Source organism: Protomyctophum bolini (genome assembly GCF_963924005.1).
Source record: "Protomyctophum bolini genome assembly, chromosome: 7".
Taxonomy (NCBI): domain Eukaryota; kingdom Metazoa; phylum Chordata; class Actinopteri; order Myctophiformes; family Myctophidae; genus Protomyctophum; species Protomyctophum bolini.
This window is the reverse complement of record NC_137868.1, coordinates 37,318,809-37,345,020: the sequence shown is the minus strand read 5'-3', so window position 1 is coordinate 37,345,020 and position 26,212 is coordinate 37,318,809. Positions and strand designations below refer to the sequence as shown.

General features: G+C 42.7%; 2 protein-coding genes across 9 annotated transcripts in view; both read left to right on the top strand.

Moving 5' to 3' along the window:
* Positions 1-256: 256 nt before the first annotated feature.
* On the top strand, positions 257-11,138 carry gpn2 (GPN-loop GTPase 2). The gene is made up of 6 exons (XM_080768056.1): positions 257-313; positions 1,088-1,629; positions 2,663-2,819; positions 3,532-3,692; positions 8,471-8,601; positions 9,679-11,138. The coding sequence occupies exons 2-6, from the start codon at positions 1,210-1,212 to the stop codon at positions 9,749-9,751; spliced, it is 942 nt and encodes a 313-aa protein (XP_080624182.1). The 5' UTR covers positions 257-313; positions 1,088-1,209; the 3' UTR covers positions 9,752-11,138.
* Positions 11,139-14,056: 2,918 nt separating this feature from the next.
* Positions 14,057-26,212, top strand: part of arid1aa (AT-rich interaction domain 1Aa) — a 34,847-nt gene continuing 22,691 nt past the window's right edge. For 4 of the 8 annotated variants that reach the window (XM_080769089.1, XM_080769090.1, XM_080769088.1 and 1 more), the window contains exons 1-6: positions 14,057-15,294; positions 18,298-18,522; positions 18,779-19,411; positions 20,908-21,003; positions 23,091-23,331; positions 25,425-25,514. In XM_080769089.1, the coding sequence (XP_080625215.1) occupies positions 14,323-15,294; positions 18,298-18,522; positions 18,779-19,411; positions 20,908-21,003; positions 23,091-23,331; positions 25,425-25,514 (2,257 nt within the window). In that variant the 5' untranslated portion in view covers positions 14,057-14,322. Of the gene's footprint in view, positions 15,295-18,297; positions 18,523-18,778; positions 19,412-20,907; positions 21,004-23,042; positions 23,332-25,424; positions 25,515-26,212 lie in introns of all 8 variants that reach the window. The other 4 variants (XM_080769085.1, XM_080769086.1, XM_080769084.1 and 1 more) reach the window with 1 other exon arrangement.

Sequence of the window (26,212 nt, the reverse complement as noted above, 5' to 3'; positions counted from 1 at the left end):
ATAAAATATTTTCAACATAACGTATTTCTTCCAGTTTTATTTTAAATTTGATTAAATTATCTGCTTTAAATAGCTAGAAAGATTTGATCATTTATTGTTTCATAATGTTCCATTTAATATTCATTCCCAAGTGTAAAGCATCTCGCACAATATTAATAGTCACGTAGAATTATTCATAACTCCAAAACATTTCTAAGCATTCCAACTGTTGGAAGTTGATTTTATTTTGAAAACAAATTAAAATAACCCGGAAGTTCTTCAAAGTAGTGCGACAGACAACAGCACAAACGTAGTGGCGGCAGGCGGCTATCAGGTATCTATTTACATACCGTTAACTAATGAGATAATAAGCATACTATGCGATGATGATAATATGAAGTAAGTTTCATTTGTTCTAATCCCCCTGGCTCTTCAAAAGCTAATTGTGTCAAACTTACCACAGTAACAACGGTTGTTCCAAGCCAGGGTTCGAATTATTATTTATATTTGTATTGACTATTAGCTTGTAACTAATATAAAACTTACATTTCTGATCTTAAAACTGACACTGACAGACGTGCCAGTTCAATTCACTTCAAAGGAGTTTTATTAGCCTAAGATTTAGACTCGTAGATGTATTTTATCGATTCTGACATCAATCTACGAGAGCTCAATACCCATGGCAGTGAGAGCGAAACCCCACTGCCTCCGGAGAGCTCTAAACATGTACAAAACTACAAATGCAACATCTAAGGTGCTTATCCTGCTGCCCCACCTGTCCGATTGTTCTCTGGCAAGCATTTGAAACCCGGAGGTCCGTCGTTTTCAATAAAAAGGGTGTTTTAATCCACTCTGTCTCGGAATCTTTCATCCATCTTGGAACCATGCTCGTAGATTGAAAATGTATACATTTAAGGAATGAAGAAATGTCTAAACACAGGTATATGTCACATTGCAACTTGGGAAAAACTAAAACCATAACAATGTTAGAAATATAGACAATGGCAGCTTGGTAAAAGCTTTTTGATACAAATACAAACAATTCCAGGATTTTGCAGTCACTTATAAAACCGTTTGGTTTGGCTGTTTTCCCTTATGGTTTTCCCAGGTAACAACGTGGACTGGACACTAGCATCTAGCAACCTCCATCCGTCCATCCATTCAGATGTGGAGAAGTGACCTGACATTGGCCCCTTATCACCAGCCACACATTGACCTGGTATTTGAAACATGTCCAACCAGCCCTCAGCAGGCCAGATGTTACGCTTCGGCCAGGTGGTTATCGGCCCCCCGGGGTCGGGTAAGACCACCTACTGCAAGGGGATGCAGGAGTTTTTAAGCTCCCTGGGACGCAAGGTGGTCGTGGTGAACATGGACCCTGCCAACGAGACGCTTCCGTATCCCTGCGGAGTGGACATCTCGGAGCTGGTCACCCTGGACGACGTGATGGATGGCTTGAAGCTGGGGCCCAATGGCGGGCTGCTCTACTGTATGGAGTATCTGGAGGCTAACCTGGACTGGCTGGAGGGCAAGCTGAAGCAGCACACCGACTGTTACTTCCTGTTTGACTGCCCCGGCCAGGTGGAGCTCTACACCCACCAGAACTCTGTGAAGAACATCTTCTCACAGCTGGCCAAGTGGAACATCAGGGTGAGAGGTTCTCCCGAAGAAAAATGTGTCGGGGAACTTTGACTGACTCCTATTTGTTTTTTTCAGCTGATATTTAGTATTGGTGCTGAAAATGTCGATCTGCAAGCTCACAACACGTCCCATATTGCAACGCATTGTGAACTTGTAGATGTACCAGATTTCCTCACCAGAAAAGGGACGCTAGGTTTCAAGTGGTTAAACATTTTTTACAGTATACTGTCAGAATTTGGCAACCTTTTTGACATGAAGGGACATGTTTACATTTTCTTGATGTGTGCCATGTCAACATTAAGTTATTACACCACATGATTGTCCATAGACAATCTTCTTCTTCCTCTTCTTCTTTAGAAATACTCTCTTTCACATCAGGCTGCAATGGTCATTAGCAATAACCCACCTATCTCCCAGACTCCCTCCCCACTCCCAGAGTTATCAGTTTGAATGAATAGAATTATTATGTGCAGGATATTATTTGTATATAGATGTTAGTGGACTTAATTTAACTGACTAAACTAAGAAGTAAGAACAAAAGCTGTCTCTCACACTTGAGGCCAGTGATCACTCCCCTGTGCCAATGTTGGCAGTTGGCAAACTTGGCACCTGTGCCTAAGATTTCCTACCCCTGTCTGTATATGCAGAGCGTGCATGATACTTTGTTTTTATTTGAAGACAAAATAGTTTGACTAATTAGAGGATTTATTCCTAATATATGGTTGAGACACATTATTCCTATTCTTCTCCTTGCAACGAGGCAGCAGTAGCTCAGGTGATAGAGCGGTTGCTTGGGATTGAGAAGGTTCCCTGTTCGATCCTGGCTCCCCCTGGGTTAGTGTCGAAGTGTCCTTGAGCAAGACACTGAACTCCTAAATGCTCCCAATGAGCAGTTTGGTGCCTTTACATGGTTTCCTCTGCCATTAGTGTGTGAAGGTGTGTGCATGGTTGAATGTATGCCCATTATAACGCACTTAAAGGCGCTATATAAATGCACCATTTCTTTTTTTTACCATTTACGTTGTCCTGACCTGTATTTCAGCTGGCTGCGGTTCACCTGGTGGACTCTCACTACTGTGCCGACCCGGCCAAGTTCATCTCTGTGCTGTGCACCTCTCTGTCCACCATGCTGCACGTGGAGCTGCCACATGTCAACGTCCTCTCCAAGATGGACCTGCTCGAGCAGTATGGAAAACTGGGTAGGACTTCAACTATCCATTATGTTGTTGGTGATTATTCTATCCATTACATAAGGATAATTGTCGCCACGTAGTTGTTGAGAAATAACACTTGACAGGATGAACAAACAGAGGCGAAAGCCGAGGTGTTTAATCATCCTGAAGGGGTTTATTTTTTAACAACTACTGGCATGGTGACACTTCTCCTGCTTATCACACGGCTTCTTAATATATACATTGATAAATTGACCCAAAAGTAACAATAAAACCAAGTATTTCCTTGCTTACGGTAAAAAAAAAGTATTCCATAACTTGCGCTGGTTTTCAGAAACATTCTCGAGAGCAATGTTGTTTGTAAATGACTGTGTGTTTGTTTACAACATGGCTGTCATTTTGGATACATACAGCCTAAAATTCAATCAGCGCAGCCAGGTGCTCTGAGCCTTTGATTAGACAGCGGTCTGTTATTGAGCTGAATCGAAACAAATACAAAAATCGAATATCCCCTAAAACTGGGTGAGATCATATTGGCTGGTGTGTGTGTGCGTGCGTGCGTGCGTGCAAGTGCGCCACACACTGATTTCCATTCCATTCCATTCGAATTAGAATTCTTAAGTTTGAATTCATATGCCTGAGCAGCCTGACTAGTAATATCACTGTGTCTGTCCATTTTGGAAATGTAACGTTCTGCGTCAATGTATTTGTTCGTTTTGTTTCTTCTACCGTGGTGCAGCCTTTAACCTGGATTTCTACACGGAGGTCATGGACCTGAACTATCTTGTGGACCACTTGGCTACAGACCCCTTCTTCAAGAAGTTCCGCCATCTAAACGAGAAATTGGTGGAGGTCATACAAGACTACAGTCTGGTCTCCTTTGTCCCTCTCAATGTGCAGGTACAGACAGAAAATGCAGCACAGCAATTAAGATACAGTTATGGTCTCCACACACCGGGCGCAAAAACGCGGCCGGTGTGCAACCACCTTTACTGTACATTACACCAGTAATGAACATTGAAAAATTAATAATGAAATATACAATAATATATATTTTATATACACCCTCAACAATGCTTGCATTATGCAGGACAAAATAAATATGAATGGACTCAAGGGTCCATTAATTGCGTTGCGTTTGTATACTCTCAAAATACTCCATGGGCCCAGGCCAGAATTTTCACTAATCAGGGGAACTCAAGGGGGTAAATTCTAGTTTGTTATTTTGAAAAGGTCTATATCCCTAGATAATATTTCAACATGATAACCCTTCCCAAGTGGTAGCTTAGTTGCAGTTATTAGCCTTCAATGACACCAACCATAGATTCACACTACAGAATGACAAATCGCCTAACTGTTTTTTTAATAGGTCATACAGTGGGAAAAAATGAAGAATTCTCTCTCTTTCACTCACTTTCATGATCATCATCATCATCATTACTGTCAGATCCATATCAATTCTTCAGTATCATCGTCATCATTATCATCATCATAATCACTTTACTTACCGGTATTTAACCACATGAACCCTAGCATGCCTATTCTGGGGCAAACATTCAGCAAATGGCATATCTACAAGCTCACAACAACTCAAGTTGTGAAACAATGTGAACTTGTAGATCAACTATTTTCAGTGAAGTGATTTGGTGTAGAGTAAAAAAGGACTCAACGTAGGAAGTGGTTAATCAATGAACATCATCATAAACTCCATATTATACTATCAGTTTCCCTTCAACTTCTACACCCTCCTCCCTCTGATTGATAAAGGTTTCCCCGTACCAACTACCTGCACTACTGTTTCCAGTGGGATATGTATTTCCTGTGTCCCATGCCAGATTGCATAGCTGATGGTATAGTTTCACACATCAGTGTCAGTGGACTCAAGCTAGAGTTTTGTACCACTTCCGACAGCATCCAGGCTGTGCAGTCATTTCCACGTCAGTCTCCTGCAAGCTGTTGAGATACAATTTCAGTGGATATCTTACCTTTCTGTTACTATGAAAACCTGGGGTTTGCTGATAAACATTCAGCTCATCTTTGGTACTTGACAGGAACTTCTATTTCGCGGCACTTTCCCATCGGTGTCCTGTCTTCCACATGATAAGTAGTTGAGGGCTTGCCTTGCCTTTTACCCTTGGCAGGGTAAAACATTCAGTGGTAGCATTCTGGTTGCTGATCAACATAACCAAAGTCATCACCAGTCCTCTTCTGGTTGGACAGCTTTTTGAGTATGGTCATGACCTTGCTCTCTCCACCGAATAATGTCCACAAGGCCTCCAATGACCTTCATGATGTGAATTGTATTATCCACCCAATGGCGCAGAAAGGCATCTGATTCTTATTGTAACATGTAATGTCCATTCATCCATTGATGATTTCTTGGCTTTTAGAGGGGAATACATATATTTGCTTGTCAAGAGCAAAGAAGTATACTTGCATAGCACATTGAGAATCAAATGCAAAGCACGAAGATCTCTGTCAAAGGCTTCTCAGATGCCAGGATTGAGTTATATGCTGACCAGATAGGGATATTGTGATAACCTTAGTTTTTACGGGTGTGGTGGAGGTAGGACTGCTGTTTCCTCAGATCTTTCCGGGGGCAACTGGTCGTGGCGTAGTGACTGCCCTCAGGGACATCTTGCTAGGAACCCCAAGAGGGTAACAGGTCTTCTGTTGACATCGTGTCCACGACCGGGACATCCTCAGCTTCAGTTGTGTGCATGAAGACTTAAAAGTCGCCAGACCAGACATGTTTGATTCCTTGCCCCGTTTTTTAAGTCATCAATGTTACTTGACTTAATTATGACAACTTAAGATATTATTTTATGGACATCTAAACAGACTTGGACTGTAAGATGATCCTTCTCAATAAATTAAAAGCAAAACATAAATATGAATAGCTATAGAGCGTCGCAGTCCCACCCCCTTTCATGACGATGCCAGGCCCAGGAAATAGTTTCCAATGCATTATTCCCATAGACATTTCAAAACTTATTTATTTAAAGACCTTATAAGCGTCGTACAAAGCGAACTCTTGTCGTGACAAATCATGACAACAAACACTATTGTGGACCAAACAAATAATTACAAAGAAGAAAAACAAACAAAAAACGTGTTGTAACCTGCCGTTTTCTTCTTCTTTCTAATTATTTGTTCAGCCCGAAAAATTGTGTTTGTTGTCATGATTTGTCACGACAAGAGTTGGCTTTGTCCGTAGCGTAAACGTCTTTAAATACTTTCTGAAAAGTCTATGAGGAAAATGTACAGGGATTTCTTTTCCGGGTCTCACAAGGGGGCGGGACTGCGACGCTCTATTTATATGTTTCAACCTAATAAGTTATGCAAATATGCTTAATGACAAAAGGTTGCATAATTTAGTCATGGCAAGATACAAAGTCTAAGAGAGACTAAGATAATCCTTGACTAAATGTAAAACATGATTCCTGATTTTGACCTCATTTCTTTCATGAACTAAGCAAATCATGCAAATTAAAAGGTCTAAATGGACTAAATGGATCAATGATAAATAAATATATATATTTTTTTTAAATTACACAGTTGAATTACACAGTTTACTTTGTTACACCAGTGTTGTACAGTCATTTACCATGGAGGTCTGGGTGTCTGAAGTCTTTAATTCCAAACCAGCATCAGGTGTCTTTACTTTTGTAGCACATTGCGTGCTGATGACTGAACTCCCCTGGTGTTGTGTTTGATTGAAATGAAAACCTACACAAACCCATTGTTGGACACGCACTACTGTTTTATTTACTTATAGCTCAATGAATAAATTAATAGACACAATCAGAGAATCACCCTACTCTAGTCTATACTCTAGACTAGAGTATATAGACTGGAGTCTATCGTTCACTTTTGGTACAGTTGTTTGAAAACATTAATTTTATTCCATGCATTAAAGTTCTCAGTCACCACGACTGATTTGAGTCATTTGGATAACATAGAAGGCAGCATGTCTTCTATAGAACGGGGGGAGTTCATTTTTCTACTGTTTCATAAGGCTTCCCCGCCTGAAGCTCTTTCAGCCAGGTACTAGTGCTGTCAAGTGTCACCCACTGGACTAAAAAAATCTAAATGTGAAAGCAAAGTAAGGAAGCAGTAACAGAGTGTTCTGATTACCTGTACAGGCAACCATCTGGAGTGTACCATATAAAAACAGTACTATTTTGTTAGCTTACTTGACAAGACTGCTGTTCTAGAATAGTTTGTAGCTCAGTGAGGACCGTCAACCTGAACAAATCTTGTGGAGGCAGCTATTGCGTGCATGAGCAGGATGATTGGTTTAACATTATGCAAATATGTAGTCAAATAACAGCCGTTTAGCAAATATAATCAGTTTTAGTTTTAGAGATGGATAAAAACTATGCTTTACTGAAACAATCAAAAGATAAAAAAACATTAATCTAAACTACGGTATTTATAGAATATTTGTAGTGCATTGATTTCAATCTATTACCAATAAAATCTTGTTTTTGTCAATTATTTGGGGGCCCACTGGTAATTGCTGCTTTAGCCCTTCATCAGAACTGAAGGTTGAAGCCATCAAAGAACAGTGAACACAAACTTTTATGTCATAATTGTTTTTAAAGGAGAGATTGGCAATATAGTATTTTCCACTACAATGAAAAAATACACTATTTGGGGTTTATCATGGCATTTAACAAGTGCAAGTTAAAAGGCGTATTGCGACAAGAAAGAAGGAACCTCTCACCTCTTTGAGTGCTGGAGGTCAGCTAATGAGGGAAGCTTTTAGACATGAAGGTCAGGTTATCCTTACACAACAATCATTCATGAAAGAGCCAAGCAGGCTCGGAAGCTGAGGCGCTATAAATAACTCAACACGTTTAGCATTTTAACAATATGAGCCTGTGGAAACAAAATTCTGAAATAGCCCAACGGAAGGAATTGCCTTCCGTTGTCATTATTTTATTGACTACACCAAAAGAGTTTTCTCACGGTATCTTTGATACCGTGAGATACAGCAGTGGTGGAAAGTAACTAAGTACATTAACATTTAATCAGGTATTGTGCTTAAATATAATTTTGAGGTACTTTTACTTTACTGGAGTATTTCCATTAAAAAAAATGGTCCAGGCACGACCTTTGCTGCGTGTCTCTCCCCCCTCTCTCCCTCTTTCCTGTCTGTCTTCACTGTAACTATCAATAAAGGCACAAAAGCCAAAAAAATCTAATAAAAATACTTTATACTTCTACTCCACTACATGTCAGAGGCAAATATTGTACTTTTCACTCCACTACAATTACTTGACAATTTTAGTTACTTTCTAGGTTTAGATTATTATTACAAAATTAACCACTTAAGCCCTCATTTATAACTGGGCTATTTGAAAACAGCAGATCTACATGCTCACAAACAATGCGTTGTGAGTTTGTAGATTGTTTTATTTAACAGTTTTTCATATATGATACATACAAAAATACCATACAAAACTCATTTTATTTTTAATTGAGTAATTTTACTTTGGTACTGTATTATTTTGATGCCAATACTTAAATGCATGTTCACTCAAGTACAATTTTGAATACAGGCCTTTCACTCATAACAGTATTTGTCTTCATATTGTTGCTGGTATTGCTACTTTTTAGTAAACCAAATCTAAAGTACTTGTTCCTCCACCACCACTGTGCTCCATCTCCAGGATAAAGAAAGCATGACTCAGGTCTTGCGGACGGTGGACAAAGCCAACGGGTGCTGCTTCGGGGACCTGGAAGAGAGGAATCTGCAGGCCATGATGTCAGCCGCCGTGGGGGCAGACTTCCAGTTCGGCTCGTATCCTTTCCCAACTGCTGTGATGACTCAGCCATGATTCACTACTGGAGCCCGTTCTCATTAGGAAACGTACAGTGGATACTAATGGCTTTCTACTTTTTACATATAGTACGTTATGTCTCGCCATACGTAACACGGTTGCTAGTTGAATAGTACATATGTTCAGAGCAAGTTATGCTCGGGAACCTCATTTCCCTAATTGGTCTGATGACTTGACCATGATTCATCGCCACTTTAACTCATTAAAATAAGACCTGAGCCTGATTCTACAAAGGCCTTCTAAATCAGTAGTTTTCAAACTTTTCCATGCCAAATACCCCCAAAATGCATGTATTTGGCCGTGGACACCCCATCTGAAAAATCAACACTTTCAAGGTTTCCAAAAACAAATCACCCTGTGTGAACTGAGTGGTGCAACTCCCCTCTCTCTACCCCCCCCCCCCCTCCTCTCCTCTCTCCCCCCCCTCCTCTCCTCTCTCTCTCTCTCTCTCTCTCATATTAGCAGGCAACAGTGCAGCACTAATACTATCTCTCTCTCTCTGTTTCTGGCACAACAGCGCCCCTACTGGTGGTACTCATAGTCATTGGCTCATTAACCAACGTCATATAGGTGAACCACTCAAAAATCAGATCAGCAAGCTGAGCTTGTATCTGCTATTTTTGAATAGTCAACACTACATTTCTAAAATGACACAGAATGCTTTCCTGCTTTAAGAGGTTAATTAAAACCTGAAGCTTCACAGTATTTTAGCAATACTGTACTGCCAGAATGGCGACATTATTCAAATGATAGCCTAAACATGAATTCTTAAGATCATTACACACTGGGCTGTTTTTTTTGTGTGTGTGTGTTTAATTTGTCCGAAAATATTTCTAGTTTTTAACAGTTTGTCTCATGAACACAACAAAATATTACTCCGCAATTAAGCAACGTAATTTTTCTTAATTTTTCTTCCATTTTTTTTTGTTTGGTTTCCACAACATGGCGATTACTACGCTTTTTCGTATCGTTTATTTGTGTAAAGACCTTTTACTTGTTGAATTTACTACTACTTTCTTTAACTATGTAACCTCCAGAACGCTTGGAGTGCAGGAGAGATATGTGGAAAAGAATGAAAAGACAGTCGAGGAGGAAATTATGGATCTGTGAGTTGCTGGACACAAATGAAGGGACAACGGTAACTCCAGCACTGCTTTACCCAGAGAGATGAAAAACAATGTTGCCAGTCCTTCAAGGATACAGAACAACTAGCAACAAACAACCACTCATAACCTTAACCCTGGCCTCCACATAATAGTCAGTCACTCCAAGGATAAACGGAAGCTCAGCAAATGCTGTCCTTGCTGCCAGAACTGCATAACAAGATTATGGCATGGATATTAATGAATAATTCTCACTTGTGGTCTTGACAAAATAGGAGCATGGAGCGGTAATCAATAAACCCAAATACTTTATACTAAAGGAGCTTTCTTATGGTTGTTTTTAATCCATTGCGTTAAACAGGATTCATATTTATCAAGACGACAGTCTGTGGAAGTATAGCTCCAGCTCCACGGACAACGGACGGACAATCTATGGCCTCAGACATGTATCTCGGATATGGTGTGTGTGATATGGTGTGTGTGTGTGTGTGTGTGTGTGTGTGAGGACCCTTTAATTAATCAGTATTTGCTGTTTAATTGCTCATTAGACAGGCAAAGCAACAATCAAGGTACAATCATCTGAATATCAATTTACAACTATTTTCAGGAAAAAACAAGCATGAACAACTTAAGTAATTAAGAGTTATTTAGGGAAATATATTCCAAAATCCTCAGAGCATTAGGCTGCATTTTATTTCCCCCACACACTATACTATGGGGAGGGTTTGTTTGTACCAGGCAAGCCCGTTCAAGATTTTTGGTGCATGAGTGAATGTTTTTTCTCCGCTTAGGCAGCTAGCAAAATGTGTTTAACCCACACATGTAAGCATTTAAGTTCCATTTGTGTGAATATTTTAGTTGGGAAATTGACTGAATCACAAATAAAATGCCAAAGTGTTGTACAAAGAAGCAACATAAGTGTGGCAGTAGAATAAATTAATTTGATGAAAACGCGTACTCTGTTCGAGGCCTATCTTCTATCCAGCAGGTGGCACATGTGCACCCAAATCCTGGTCCCAGGGCCATAAAACTCCACTCCAGCTCTTCCCAGCGACCAGAGCAGAAAAATTAAGTCAGGCGGGGAGAGGAAGCCACATTAAATCTGTGTTTCTGCACAACTGGCCCTGTGTCTGGTCTCTCTCTGGGATGGAAGACCCTCTGTCTTTAGAAGACACTCAAAACTCTTTTTAGAGAACACATTATTGTCTTCATTGTTACCCATAGTTTATTTATTTTGACTGTTCTACCTTGTGAAACCAAGGCATTTAAAATCCATATTTAGATGCTGCATAATCGTGTTATAAAAGGCGAGGTCCAGACATACCTAGCACATCTAACACGAAATAAAATATGTTTGTGTACTATGTAGATGTACTCTTGCTGTATTTTGATCACATTTAATATGGAGAGAGAGAGAGAGAGAGAGAAATATAAAATGTTATGTAAATGATAGTGGCTCTTATGCTGTGTAAAATGGTGCAGGTTTAAGACTCGGTGGGACTGTGTGCACACAGTATTCTGGCTGCAATCTGCTGCTCAGTACATTAGGGGGTGTGTCACGAGAATGTTAAATTGTGTTCCGATGTTTGTACATGTGATCAAGTATGCCTCCTCACTGCAACTTCCTGCCTTTTTTTCCCTTTTAAGCCCCCTAGAGGTAGGTGTGTGTGTGTGTGTGTGTGTGTGTGTGTGTGTGTGTGTGTGTGTGAGAGAGAGAGAGAGAGAGAGAGAGACTGAGAGAGAGAGGGGGGGAGAGAGAGAGTGTGTGTGTGTGTGTGTGTGTGTGTGTGTGAGAGAGAGGGGGGAAAGAGAGGAGGGAGTGGTGTGTGAGGGAGAGAGGGAGTGTGAGACAGAGGAAGAGAAGTGTGTGTGTGTGTGTGTGTGTGTGTAGCGCGAGCCTATGAGAGATAGAAGAGGTGGGTGTCTGAGCAAAAGAGGAGAGTGTGTGGTGGGGGCAGGCAGAGAGAGAGAAGAGTGTGTGTGTGTGTGTGTGTGTGTGAGAGAGAGAGAGAGAGAGAGAGAGAGAGCGAGCGAGTGGGGTGGGGGGCAGGAGAAGAAGAGTGGGAGTGAGAGTGAGTGGTGTGTGTGTGTGGGGGGGACAGACTGTGTGTGTGTGTGTGTGTGTGTGTGTGTGTGTGTGTGTGTGTGTGTGTGTGAGAGAGCTGACAGCTTCTTGCCCACTTCAATCGAAAAATATGAATCACAAAGATAGACAGATCATTAAAGTTGGGATTTAAAAACAAAGTGTAAACATGGAGTTGCCTTTCTAGCTCTTAAAGCTCACAAACCCCCTGTAATCACCACAGCCCTGCTATGCTCATTCAATGTTGCATACGCCCTATTTGTCTTTTGTTGGAAGAATGCAGCTAACCGTGTGCGTTATTTGACCAAAAACCCCTGCATTCCCTCGACTGGGACACTTCCACAACTATTGAGACATGTACTGTGAATGAGAAAGGGTCAGGTTTGCACGGCACGGCGTAGTTCAATGTTAGCGGGGGGAGAAAGCAGTGTGTCTGTGGCTGCCCATCCCCCCACACTCACAAGAGGAGAGCGTTTCTCTGCTACCAGAGTGAGAGACAGACAGAGGGTAGAGTCTAGACCCCATCGCCCGGAGGAACGGTCGGGCGCGGCCGCGATTGGCTAGTTGGTTGTCGGGGCAACAAACCGCTGACAACCAACGTAGTAGAGTAGACCCATTAGACCAGTTTCATAAACATTTTCTTGTGGGACCATAGACTGTGTGGGACCTAGATTTTATGTGTATTTGGCCGGCGTTGACCCCCCCCCATCAAAAAGTATTTTTGTGAAAGGTACTCCCAGTTAGACAACATTGATTGTTGAAACATTTCAAAATTATACATATATATATCTTTTAAAGTCATAATTCCCCGGACCCCACTTTGAGAACCACTATCACCGACACCGTGTCACGGATGTCAGAGAAATGACAGATTATACGGTGGTAGGCCTACATACACCCCATAGTATTTCTTATATGACATAGGCTACCGTATATAAGAAATGTGTGGGTTTACTGGGTTATAGACATACTATCCAAATGTACATGGTCTTTTCTTCAAAAACATAGCAATTCACAAATTCACTCGCTGCCAATCTAGCTCCAGACCAGCCCTAAAATGTGTGTGTATTAAAACATCCAGTTTTTAGATCAAATATATGTAAACGAGGGGAAAAAACAATGCGTGAACTCGTGGGATACTAGCTCAAAGCAACGGTTGCCTGACAACCAACTAGCCAATCCCCGTGTGAGCCGTTCTTCCGGGCCATGGGATGTAGACTGTGGCCAGACAGAGAGGGGGTGGGTAGGCAGAGAGAGGAGAGGGCGGGGGGAATTAGTGAGAATGTACATTGGTAGTCGCTCTCTCTCGTTTGCTGCAAGGCTCCCTTCTGTTCTGAAAAATCTATGCTGCCTTGCTTTGCCTGCACTTACAATCTGAGTACAATAATCATTGGAGGTGGATTGTTTTTGGTTTTCTTTTTTACACTATAATCATTATTTCATGTGTAATATACACATGTTACAAAATATTGTATTTCCTATTATTCTTTCTCTTAGGGGAGAACAATGGTGTGTACAGTAACAAAAACTAAAACAACTCAACACACAAACCAAGTCAGATTAAGGTACACAAAAGTGTTTCAGTTCATTCTTCTTAGTTCTATTCCCACACCCTGCAGTGTGTGTGTGTGTGTGTGTGTGTGTGCTGCTCAGAGGACTACGTGTACATCCATGTCATAAACGCAAGCACAGAAACGAATCTTCTATCTGAACGTTTCCATCACATTTTATATAAATATCAATAACACACTGTCTAATTGTGTGACCCTCAACACACTTGCCAGTCTGTATGACATTTTAACAAATTATTAATGTGTGGCCCTAATGAGAGTGTGCTCTTCATTTTTGGGACAGTATAAATGAGTTATGGGAACAACACGAGTCTCCTTGATGTGTGGGGCAGGGGAAAATATATATATACCGGTATTCCATATATTATAGGGACATGTGTGAAGAAGTCCTATCATACATTGTGATGCGAGGAAGGAATCCACTCCGCGCAGTTATGGGAACAACACGAGTCCCCTTGGTGTGTGGGGCAGGGGAAAATATATATATATTCCATATATATTTTTAAAAGGGACATGTGTGAAGAAGTCCTATCATACATTGTGATGCGAGGAAGGAATCCACTCCGCGCTTCCAGCGGTAGTCCGCTCCGTGTCTTGCGCGCCCCCGTGCGGCTCAGTAAAATGGCTGTATGTCGCCTAGCCTCGTGTTGGTTGGGTTCTCTCCCTGCCTCTACCCGGGCTCAGTAACACAACTCCCACAACAATTTGTGTCGGGTTTTACGCATTGTATGGATACCGAGCCTTCTCTCTAAAGCGTTTACGGGATCGGGAACGGGAATGGCGGCCGGATTCGATCCGGTATAAGGCGCGGGAATGAATCGGCACCGGGATAAATGGTTATAAACAATTATTTATATTCCAAATGCCTAGCTTTTGATTGTGAGTGACTCGCCGAGAGGAGAGGGAGAGAGGAGGGGGGTTATCATGGCCGCTCAGGTCGCCAGCGCCGCCACTCTCAACACTAGCCCGCCTTCCGAACTCAAAAAGCCGGACCGAGACCCGAAGGAGGATTCGGTACCGGGAGAGAAGCAGCAGGATAAAAAGCAACCGGGATTAGAAAGCGGATCGCCGGGCCGGGGTGAACTGCAGGACGGGGCCGAAGGTGGAAATGCAGGGGGAGGAGGGGAACCTGAGATGAAGAACGGGAATGGGAACCCGCCCAGGGCTAATAATAATCAGAATGATTCAATCGGACCGGAGGGAAATAACCACCCGGGGATGGTACATCACCACGGGTCCGCTTTTCCTCCACCTTCGTACGGATACAGCCAGCACTACGGTCGGGCCCCTTTTCATCAACATGGCGGACAACAAAGCCCTGGCATGGCAGCTGCTGCGGGTCCAGTCGTGCAGTCGTCGAGCAACATGATGGATCCGTATCAGCCCAACTCGCACGACTTCTCCAACCACCAGTTCAACAACTACAGTCCATTCCCCAACAGAACTCCCTACCCCGGCCAAGGGTACGGCGGCATGAGCTCCCCGCGCGGCGGCCAGCAGCAGCAGGCGCCGGCGGCCGGGGTACAGCAAGGCAAGCAGCAGCAGCAGCAGCAGGCAGCGGGAGGAGGAGGAGGAGCAGGCGGTCCCGCAGCGATGGCTGCGGCGGCGGCCGCGGCCGCCGGCGGACCCTACAACAACCAGCGATACAACATGGGGAACCCTCAGCCCACTTCCACCCCGACGCTCAACAAGCTCCTCACCTCCCCGAGCTCCACGCGGGGCTACCCCAACTACCCGTCTAGCGACTATAGCAACCAAGAGGGGGCTAGCAAGGGACCAACAGACATGGGCACTAGCGGCCAGTATGGAGGCAGCAACCCGGGCTGGCAACAAAGAACCCACCACCCGCCGCCCATGAGCCCGGGAAGTGCCGGGCAGGCGCTAGGTAGAAACCAGGTAACAAAAAAGCCCAACGTTATTAAAAACACAGGACCAACGGGTTCCCACAGCCCTTAATGCTGTGTTCTCTTCTAACCTCCATAGCTGCTTCACAACGTAGCAGGCCAGCCATTGTCTATTGGTTGGTTCAGCAAAGACTCTAAAATGGCTGCCTCTCTTGTTTTTTCGGTTCAAGCACACACACCGTTAAATAACTGCTGTTTTGTGTAGTTTGCGAGGAAATGCGGCGTTGGGAGAGTGCCGCTCGGAGCGTGTATTATGTGTAAAATCGAACTAAAGGACATTGAGGGAGTCAGGAAGGCCCGACTTTGAAAGGGGGTGAATACAGTGTAGGGCAATGGCTTGTTTTTTTCCGCGACCCGCTTGCCTACAGTATGCAACAACACACACTTTTAACATTTAACGCATAATACTCTATACATGTGACCGTAACCAATAATCGGACGCGAGGAGAAGATGTATACCCAAATGTATCGATTAAAAGCAGGCTACATATTTCGCTGTTGGATTGCTTTCTTGCCCTTTTTTATCTCGACATTTTAATTGTATTAGTCGGAGGTCGGAATGCATTGCATGGCAAATCAGACCCCTGCACAGCAAAGACTTGAGTTGAGATCCTTAAATCTCAGAATACTTGAATGTCTGTGGTATTCTAATCCAAAAAAGAAAATGTTTAGATGATCATAGAAGCGATCGAGAGAGAGAGAGAGAGTAGTTTAATTCGGTGCGTGTGTCGCCTTTTCAGGCGCTCGTCTGTCACATGGCTGTAAACAGTGTCGTGGTGATGTGAGTGTGACTGAACTGCAGTGTGCAGATTGCTTTGCTCTGGGATTTGAATTGTGGAGGTAAAATGCTTCTGTCAAAGCCAGGAGACAGTTGGTCTTGGGTTGACATGCGAGCTGAAATCTGATTGGCTCCCCAACCGGGTGCTCATGGCCATTTATAATTACATGTGATGTAACGCAACAGTTGCCTGATAAGAACACACCAGCAGCATACTGCATAAAGTCATCATCACCCAGTGTAAACCACAACATGCATTTACTATTCCACCTCTACTCTGAAGGCACCAAGCAGCTCCCCCATCCCCTACCCTGTCCAAACGCATTGCATTAAGGTAGTTTATGGGTCTAATGAGTGGATTTTTATCTAAAACAAAAACAAATCTGTATTTTATTTTTCAAATTATTTCTATGTCTTTGAAATAAGACCAATTGCCAGCTCCCCAAATTCTTACACAAGCGTGTCTGTGTGTGTTTGTGTGTGCGTGCGCATATTATTTGTCAAATAATTATAATATGAAATTACACTAACAATTATGTCGGCAGAGAAGTAACATTTTAGAACATTGGGCTTTATACTCAAACTGGAGTACGGTAGCCTATTCCTATTACTGTTGGATTGCCATTGGCTCAATTTTGCTGTATAGGATAAGATTGTACATCAGTTGGATTGCCATTGGCTCAATTTTGCTGTATAGGATAAGATTGTACATCAGTTATGTTGCTTAAAAAAACAAAAAACTACAACATAATTGATCACATTTTTATAGCAATCATTCGTATCAAGCATTCATTATACTACAATAATTACTTTTGTAACACAGTGCGAGGCTATATAATGTCTAAAATATTGACAAGTTGTCGTACTGTGTGTGTGTGTGTGTGTGTGTGTGTGTGTGTGTGTGTGTGAGAGAGAGAGAGAGAGAGAGACGTGTGTGTGTGTGTGTGTGTGTGTGTCTTGCTGTGTCTTGAGTATTGAGTGGCACACAAGTTTCACAATGTGACTGAAGAACCCACCAACCTTCCTCCCCCCAAGCCAATCAGAAGACAGTCCACATCTCGCCAAGGGAGTTTCCTCTCTGTCTTATGCAGATTAGCCATGTGCTGTTTCTTATTTATTTCATTTCATTATCTCAGATCTGGGGAAATGCCACGTTGGGCATTTTGCACACTGTTTGTAAAAGGCCACGGCTGAGCTAAGACATCTCATTTCTCAGGGCATCAAATCAGGTGCACATGGGGTGGGTAACCCGCCGTCTCGTTGAGAGATTTCAGAATAGTACACCAAATAGGTTTTTCAAATGACATGGATCGTTTGTTGAAATGAAATAAAATTGTAAATATGCATAGTTATGGTCTTTCTGGCCTCTGATAGGTGACCTGTTTTGGTTGTAGGTGATAACAATCTGAGGGTTCTAAAGGTTGGTTCATTCACGCTATCGGCGAAACAATTCCCCATAAGTTAACCCTAGCATCCCTATTCTGGGGGGAAACATTTGCCAAAAATGGAAGAGCTACAAGCTTGCAATGTGATGTGTGCGATGTGTTGTGATCTTGTAGATCTGCTATTTTTGGCAAAGATATTTGGTGAAGGGGAAAAGAGCGCACCAAGTATAGAGATGCAACTCATATTCAGTCTAAAGGGTTTAAGTTGTTAAAAGTTTGCCTATTGCTAGCATGGCGAGTTCTTGGATTGGAGCTTTATTACCTCTTGCTTTCTGTCAGACTGTGGCATGGAGTTACTCCCTTCATTTCTAGTGTCATTCATTCAGAGCCAAAACTGCCTTCTCTGGGAAAAAAAAGGAAAGCAAGCTTGGACCCGACTCAAAACAGAAGCACAGCTGGGATGTGTTTAAGATTGGGCAGACTGCCCTCCATTCGAAAGTAGATATATATAGCTCTGTTGACTTCCGAAACTATGGCAAAGTAAGGTAGAAAAGAAAATCAGGTTAATGACCGTGGGAAATGTGAAAAAATAAAACAAATAAAAAAACGTAATTCCTTGGACTTTGCTCATGATCTTTTCCTTCAGTTAACATGCACCACTCTGAGTCTGGAGAATTTGAGGACGTCAGTAGTATATTATATGGGCCAAGTTGTGGGGAAGTTGTGAGGTTTTGAATATCAAAGTCGTATTACTTGTCAGTGTCCATTTCTCTTGACATCTCGTAGTTTTGTTGATTTGATTTTCCTGTCTTTTGTTCTTGCCTTCTTCTAGCCTCCAGGTCCCATGGATCCAATGGCCAAGATGAGGGGTCAGCCGTACGGAGCAGGGAGTCCATACTCTCAGCAGCCTCAGCAGGGACCCCCCACAGGTCCTCAGCAGGGACCTGGGTACCCCGGCCAGGGCTATGGCCCCCCGGGCCCTCAAAGGTACCCTGTGCCTGTGGGTTTGCAGGGACGGACTACCGCGGGCATGGGAGGCATGCCTTACGGGCCACAGGTTGGTGTAGCCGGTTTTATTATTTATACTTAGTTTAGTTGGTACGCCAGTGTCACACACTATAAATGGCTGATCACAAAGTGTTGTGCATTTGTAGATCTGCTATCGTTGGTGCGTGACACGGTAGAAGTATATCAAACCCTAAAATGTAATATAAAGTAACCCACTATCTTGACTGCTACTAAATCTATTTGATCTGCCTCGGTTGATCAATCTGTCATCTTGGGATATAAAATGTGTGTTATATTCTGTTCAGATGGGAGCCTATGGCCAGCAGGGACCAGGAGCGTATGGGCCTCAGGGTCAGGGGCCCTACTACAGCCAGCCTGGCCAAGCTCCTCACCCAAGCCAGCAGCAAACCCCCTACAGCCAGCCCCCACCTGGACAACAGGGTGGGCAGTCCCCTTACCCAGGGCAGCCCCACCCTTCCCCATCATCAGCTCCACACGGTCAGGGTGGGCAGCCCTATCAGCAGCCCCACATGCCTCCACAGTCCCAGGGGCCACAGCCAGGCCCGTCCCAAGGGCCCTCCCAGTCGCAACAGCCACCTTACTCCCAGGCTTCAGCACCTCAATCTGGCCAGTCTGCTTACCCGCAGCAGCAGGGGCCTCCTAGCCAGTCCCCTCAGCAGCAGCAGCAGCAGCAGCCGCCGGGCTCCCAGCCTCCAGCCGGGTCCCAGGCCCAGCCTGGCTACCCGGGATCTGCCCAGGGGCCACAGCAGCCCCCCTCGCAACAGCAGCAGCAGACGTCTGCTCAGCCTACACAGCAGCCAGCTGGACACAGCCAACACTCACAGGGCCAGCCTGCTTCATACCCCCAGAACGCACCACAGCAGCAGCAACAATCACAGCAGTCACCTTACCAACGCTTCCCCCCTCCACCACAGCAGGTACCCAACTAACTACCTAGTACCTACCTACACCTAGTTACCGACCGGTCGGCGATACAATTTAATGATTTAAAATCAATACAGTAACTATTTAGCAAAGAAATTAAAAAACATGTGGACAGTGCATGTTTTTTAAGGGAAAATATAATAATGGATATTTACAATTTAGGCATTTAGCAGACGCTAGTCTTAAGACTAATGCAAATGCTATAGACTAAGATAAAGAGGTGGGTTTTCAGACTGGCGTAAGATTGGAAGTGAATCTGCAGTTCTGATTGCAATGGGAAGTACATTCGATGTGTTTTGGAGACAGAATGGAGAAGAGTTTGGGATGTGTGGAGTGTTGTCCCAGTGTTTTAGTGAATCCACTTACAGCTTCAGGTTTGTGGGGTCCGATCAGACTTGCAAGATCTGGGTATGCCATACTTTGGAAGCTTTGAAGGCCAGCATCAGAGTTTGGATCCAATGGAGGGAGCAGAGAAAGGGGGAGACGTGAGAATCTTTGCTGGTTGAAGATAAATATATATTATAAACAGAGTGATTCTCTGGCAAATGCATGGACATTATATTTGAACACATGGACAAACCTGCATCTTAACATGAACACAGATAATACACACATTTTATTGAATGGAAAAAGTAATTAAAATTAAAATTATTTCCCCCTTTTTTTTCCTTCTTAAAATTGATAAATATACAATGCACAAGTACTTGGTATTGATGCAATCAATTATTTGCATTGCAAACCGATTTCATAGCGATGATTTGAATAGCAAAACAATACAATATGTTGTTGTTTACATATTGATATACTATGCAGTTACTATATCGTTACACCCCTAGTACCGACTTACCTACTGAACTACATACTTACCTACCCACCGACCGACTTACTGACAGACCTACCAACATACATAGCGACCTCAAGTCGCCTCACCCAGGGTGTAGGCTTGGGCATTATGAACTAAATCAAATATCTCTTCATGTGACCACCGCGCTCTGACTGTAGGTGCACTACCCGTTCAAAACATATACAAAATAACGGTAGTGGGTCGCACACACCAAGACTTCAGTTCAAAATATTTATTGCATTTTTTGAGGGACAAGACCCACTACCATTATTTCTAAATCAAATATCACCATACTTTGGACCAAATACCTCAGTATTGATATTATGACAATAATATACATTTTCTTTTAAAATTTCTACGATTTTCAAAAAATGTAATCTACAAGCAAGCACACATATGTTGCAGCATGCAATTTTCTTTAAAAGAAAAGAAGTGCTTAGAACTAGGAAACGACAACTTAAGCCATAATATTCTCACTCATTATTTACACATCATTACGATTTTCCAAAATTCCAGACATCGATATCAGCCTACCAGGGAGCAGATCCTGTACTTTTATTTTTAATGTGGTGTGTGTGCACATGTTTTGGTTTGTTCCCATGTACACAAATGCACTTCAAATACGTGTATGGTGTGTTCTTTCAGGAGGTATCGCAAGACTCGTTCCAATCCAGCGCCCCGTCCTCTGCCCAGCCCAAAGCGGGCTCAGAAGACAGTCAAGGCCGCCCCTCCAGCCTTCCGGTCAGTTCAACCCCATATCTCAATTTACGGGTGCAAGTATTGATTAGCTTCTTAGCGATTGGATGATGAGAATGCATTTGCTTTCTTAAATGGACTGAGGCCGATTCTAAAAACCGCCTGCTAAATAGTTAATACTGAAAAACTTGTTTTGTTGCTATAATACTGAACATGGCAACAAGAACCCCAAAAGAGGTCCCCGTTCTGAAAGGGTAAAACACCAAATAGGGTTCCCGTCCTGAATGAGATTAAATTTAGATTTAGTCCACTAAAACTAAGTGGCATTTTATTAAAAAGACTACAACTAAAATAATGAATACTGGTATTAATACTGGATTTGTCACAATTCAGATTACGTGTGCATATTACACGTTCAAATTTCAGTGAGTTTGAGTGTGTGCATAATATATCCACAAGCCTTCGAATTTTGCAACACATCTACTTTCATTAATATATATTGTATATGTCCTTTTCTACTTCGCATAACCCTTGTAAGGGTCGATTCATACTCCTATTTTAGAGCCGAATAAAAGTCGGTTCGGCGCTGTAGAGCCTACAATTTGACGTCATTTGAGGTTCGGGGGGGCGGGTACCGTCCTAAAGTCGGCTCTTCGGTGCTACTGAAATTTTCTGACGAGCCGAAATCATTTCGGCACTACAGCGCCGAAACAGGAGTATGAATCGGCCCTAAGAGTGAGGATATTGGAGCTAGGGCAGAGCAGAATGAGACGTAGCCTTTTAAGTTGAGTTCAAACGCGTTTGTGTATGCATGTGTGTAGAGTTATCCTGATGCCAGTATCGGAAAAGCTGCCGATACCGTCTAAAATGGTGATATCGGCGAGTATGTTGGTTATGCTATGGCTATGCCATTCCCATACCAAGTAATCTATCACATGATATTTCACACTAGTAATATATTTTGATTGCTTCAGTTGATGTAGCACTACTGTATTATACTCTAAAGATCCCTGCACACTGCTGCGTTTTTCCCACGGTTTTCCGAAATACGCGCCCAGTCTTCAAGGACCTTTACTGTACTATTTACATTTATCTTACCATCTTGTACTTTTAACTATTATTTATGGAATTTGTATTTATTCCTAGATCAGTGGTTCTTGACGTTTTAATTTCAAGGACCCCTATAACTAAGAGTTCCAGACCTGTAAGGGTCCATTTGGCCCCTTAATTAAGGAACCCTGAGGTTCCCTGGACCTCACTTTGAGGACCACTGTCCTTTGTTTAAATTACACTAGTATCGGATTGGTACTCGGGAAGGAAAAACTGGTATCGGTACATCTCTACATGTGTGTTTGTGTATGTAGGAGTCACATGGCAGGGCTGCTACATGCTGACTCAGTACCCATCCTACAAACCTTGGTAACCATGGCAACGCCCATCGCTAATGTGTACTCTGTGTGTGTGCTGTGTGTGTGTGTGTGTTTCCCTTCAAAGATAAATAAGGGCAAAAGCCTCTGTGCCATGGGTTTGAGTCTGAATAACTAAAGGAATTCCATTATGCTAACTATGCAAAAGAAAAAACAACACGTAATTGGACTATTAACTCTTATCTAGGCAGGGATTAAAACTGTTTGGACACAGGAAAAACGTTGCATTGATAGTACTTATTTGGGCTCAACAATAAACATAGGAGTATTAAGTACGAATGACAAAGTACATTTTCTTTTTTAATATCAATGCATTTCTGTATTACATTTGTAATTTTCCAGAAAACCAATTAAGATGTCATAATAATTATATATACAATTGTCTTCAAGTGTTTAATATTTTCAGTTATTAGTTATTTTAAGATGAAACTGAAAGAATAATAGAAGTGTTTAGAACAAAATATGTAGAAAAAGTATTCTGCATATTGTGCTAATTGTTTAGGAAACACTGTTTCACAGATTGGGACTAGGCCTTGCAAATGTTTTTAGTCATGGAATTCTCTCTTGCTTTAAACCATGCAGTGTAAAAATGTACTTTGCTTTACTGTATACCACTGCTGCAGCATTCCACCAACCCGTCTGTTGTTTGTTTCTCAGCCACCGGCGCTGACTGGGCCTCTCTCTTCTCCCGTTCTGGGTTTTCAGGATCTCTCGGGCTCCATCGACGACCTCCCCACGGGCACAGAGGGTGCCCTGAGCCCCGGTGTGAGCGTGAGCGTGTCGAGCAGTCAGGGCGAGCAGAGCAACCCGGCTCAGTCGCCGTTCTCTCCTCACACCTCGCCCCACTTGCCGGGCATCCGCGGGGGGCCCTCGCCCTCCCCGGCCGGGTCTCCGGCCAGCTCCAGCACTCCCCGCACGGGGCCCTTATCGCCTGCAAACATGCCAGGTGGGGGCCAGTCTGCCAGCCTTGCGGCCACTAGTATAATTATGGGATATCGGCTTTTTTCATATTTGTTTTATTTTCACATGAGAGTATAATTATGAAGGATTTAATCCATCCTTGTCATTTCCTTTTGTTTACCTATACTCCATGGCCTTTTGTTAGCCATGGGGGGGTGGCATCATATTAAGGCAGAAAATACTATAAATACTGCAGAAATTCAGGGTGTGGGACACCGAATGCTTTACTATAAAGAGACATGTTGGAAAAAGTGAGACTTAATATTCAATATTCTGTAGTAAACAGTGTCTTAACTTGGTTACAGTTACTAGATCCGCCCACAGCCTTGCTGTCATTTCCCCATTTTATGAAATAGAAATAAAATAAATAACTTTATTTCGTACTACTTCCGTACTCCAGAACGCCAATCCAGTTGGTAGTGAGTTGAGCTTCCTGAGGCAGATTTGGCAAATACATGAAAAAAAATGAAAGAAAAAAGATTGTGTTCAAACCCAGTAAGTCAAATTCCTGTGTGGAAGCATACTGTATTAAGTCTTATCAGCTCTGAGCGCAGTACTGATGCTCCACTTATACACTCCACTACCAGGCCACTAGCTTCTGCTAAAAGTGCACTGCGAACGTCTGTTGAGACTGAAGCATTAGAGGAACTGGGTGTGATCGGTGCTTTATTATGCAACAGTTTCTGTTTCTTTGATACATATTTGCTGGTATCATATATTTTCTCTTAATATTTTTGTATTTTTTAAACATATTTTTGTATCTAATGTAATACACCACTGTTCTCAATGTCCGGTACAAATGGACCCTTAATGTGTGTTGGGGTTGATCCACTCACTAATGGAAGTGAACATCCATTTTACAGTGTAGATTGAGGTCCCAGAGAGAAATGGGGAAAAAAGAAGAAGAAATTAGTATCAAATTGGGGGTCTGTGTGGCCTCGATGAAGCTGGGGGTCCTTGAAATTAAAATGTTGATAAACCACACTGGGAGCCCAAGCTACATTGTCTTAATTCAACTCTTGAGTGTACAAATGAAAGCAAGCCGCTTCCATTTGTTAAAGGAGCATTCAGTGATTTTGGGAGAAAAAAAACCTGGTCCGCCCCGGTAACCAGTTGTGCACATGCAAGCACTACAGTGGGGTGATACGCGACAGGCCAGCAGCACACACACACCAAGGCCCGCCCCCGCTCGATCATGATTGGTGGAAGGACCCCCTCTATCCTGATTGGATGAAGGCTTTGCCACCTAGCCAAAAAACGAAACCTACGGTTTTGACCCCCAGGGCTTAACTGCGGACAGGGAGGAACTCCTTATATGGTCACCACACTCTATAGTAGGGAGGATTATCACAACAAAACAAAAAAAACAAGTGATATTTGAATTAAGTGAAATCACAGGATATACCTTTAACACTCAGAGTTACAGACCTGTAAGTGCCCATTATTTATACCCTCTTGAACCAGTGTACAAAACCGACTTCAATAAAAATGAACAAATTGTTCCAACACAACGTGCACCTTGCAAATGCCTCCTCAGAAGCACTCTGTAGGACGCTGTGTCAGTGGAAGAAATATTTTAGCCTGGCATGGCCAGGAGGATTTATTTCCAAGGGGTGGTTGTTTCAAACGGATTCCAACATCACAGCAAAGAAAAGTCTTTGAATATTGGGCTCTCATTGGTCACCCACAACTCTGGGGTGAGTGCAATGTAGTTCAAACTGCGTAGTGCCAGACCAATCTCCCCAGGGATTCTTTTTTTTACCTGTTTTGTATTGTGTCTGTATTCGTCTGATTTCCAGGCTAGAAATATTTCTCAAACTACATCAGGTTCATAACATCTAACGTGATAGGCTTTCTATTCCAGTGGTTCTCAAACGTTTTATTTTGTGTCAAATTATCCCCCCCCCTAATTGCGCACAGACCACACAAGATGTGTGTTGTAAAATGTTTCACTCTTATTGCAAATTATCTTAAAAGATATTTTGAAAATGATCACTGCTACACACGACTACAAGCTCACCCCACTTTGAGAACCACTGTTCTGTACTCGCAATCAAGTGATTTCCTCTGTGCTTTTAGGGACCCAGATACCCCCCAGGCCGTCGAGCGTGCAGTCGGATGGGTCCATCCACCCATCGATGAGCCAGTCCCCCATGCCACAGGACAGAGGTACAGTATGCTGACGGTATTGTCAGTCAGGAGATGAGGGAGTTGGTTGGCATAACAGTTAATGCATTTTGACCTGAGATCAGTTTGATGTTTGTATCGCAACGTTCACATGGATTAAAGTTCCAAGACTGATTCCAGTCATTTGGATTCCATAGCGGCTGTCTTCTGTGACAGCTTGTTTCTACAAGCTCACGTGTCATGAGCTTGTAGATCTGCTATTTTCGGTTATTATCGGTTATTAGTTGTTTTAAGATGAAAGAGTATTTGAAGTGATCAAACTAGCAAGAGAATTTAGAAGCATCTTCCATGAACAGACATTTTCATAAAAGCAAAAGGTTAAAGCCTCGATTTATCTAAGCATATATAGCTTGTTGCTTAGCAGAAAAGGAAATAAAAAAATAAAATGTATATATTTTCGTGAACAGAAATAGCAGCTTCCTTACTTAGATTTCGGGAGGTGTAGTTCCAGACTGTATAGCATTTGGAGATTGTGGAATAGAGACTACCTAAACATCATTAAACTTTCAGTCAAGAGATTGAATTTTTCTGTAAGAGAGTGAATCATATCCTTCTGGTTTTGTGTTGTAATGTTAGAGACGGATACGTTCTAACATAGAGACGGATACGTTCCTGGCGGGAAGCCTCTGCGGCCCGCCAAGACACGGGTAACACACACATTGACAATACATTTAGACAAT

What these genes read in the sequence shown, in the direction of transcription:
- gpn2 (XM_080768056.1), top strand. Translation starts at nt 1,210, where the DNA reads ATGTCCAACCAGCCCTCAGCAGGCCAGATGTTACGCTTCGGCCAGGTG. An exon ending in TGGCCAAGTGGAACATCAGG is followed by an intron (nt 1,630 to 2,662) that starts GTGAGAGGTTCT and finishes CCTGTATTTCAG; the next exon opens with CTGGCTGCGGTTCACCTGGT. An exon ending in GCAGACTTCCAGTTCGGCTC is followed by an intron (nt 8,602 to 9,678) that starts GTATCCTTTCCC and finishes TGTAACCTCCAG; the next exon opens with AACGCTTGGAGTGCAGGAGA.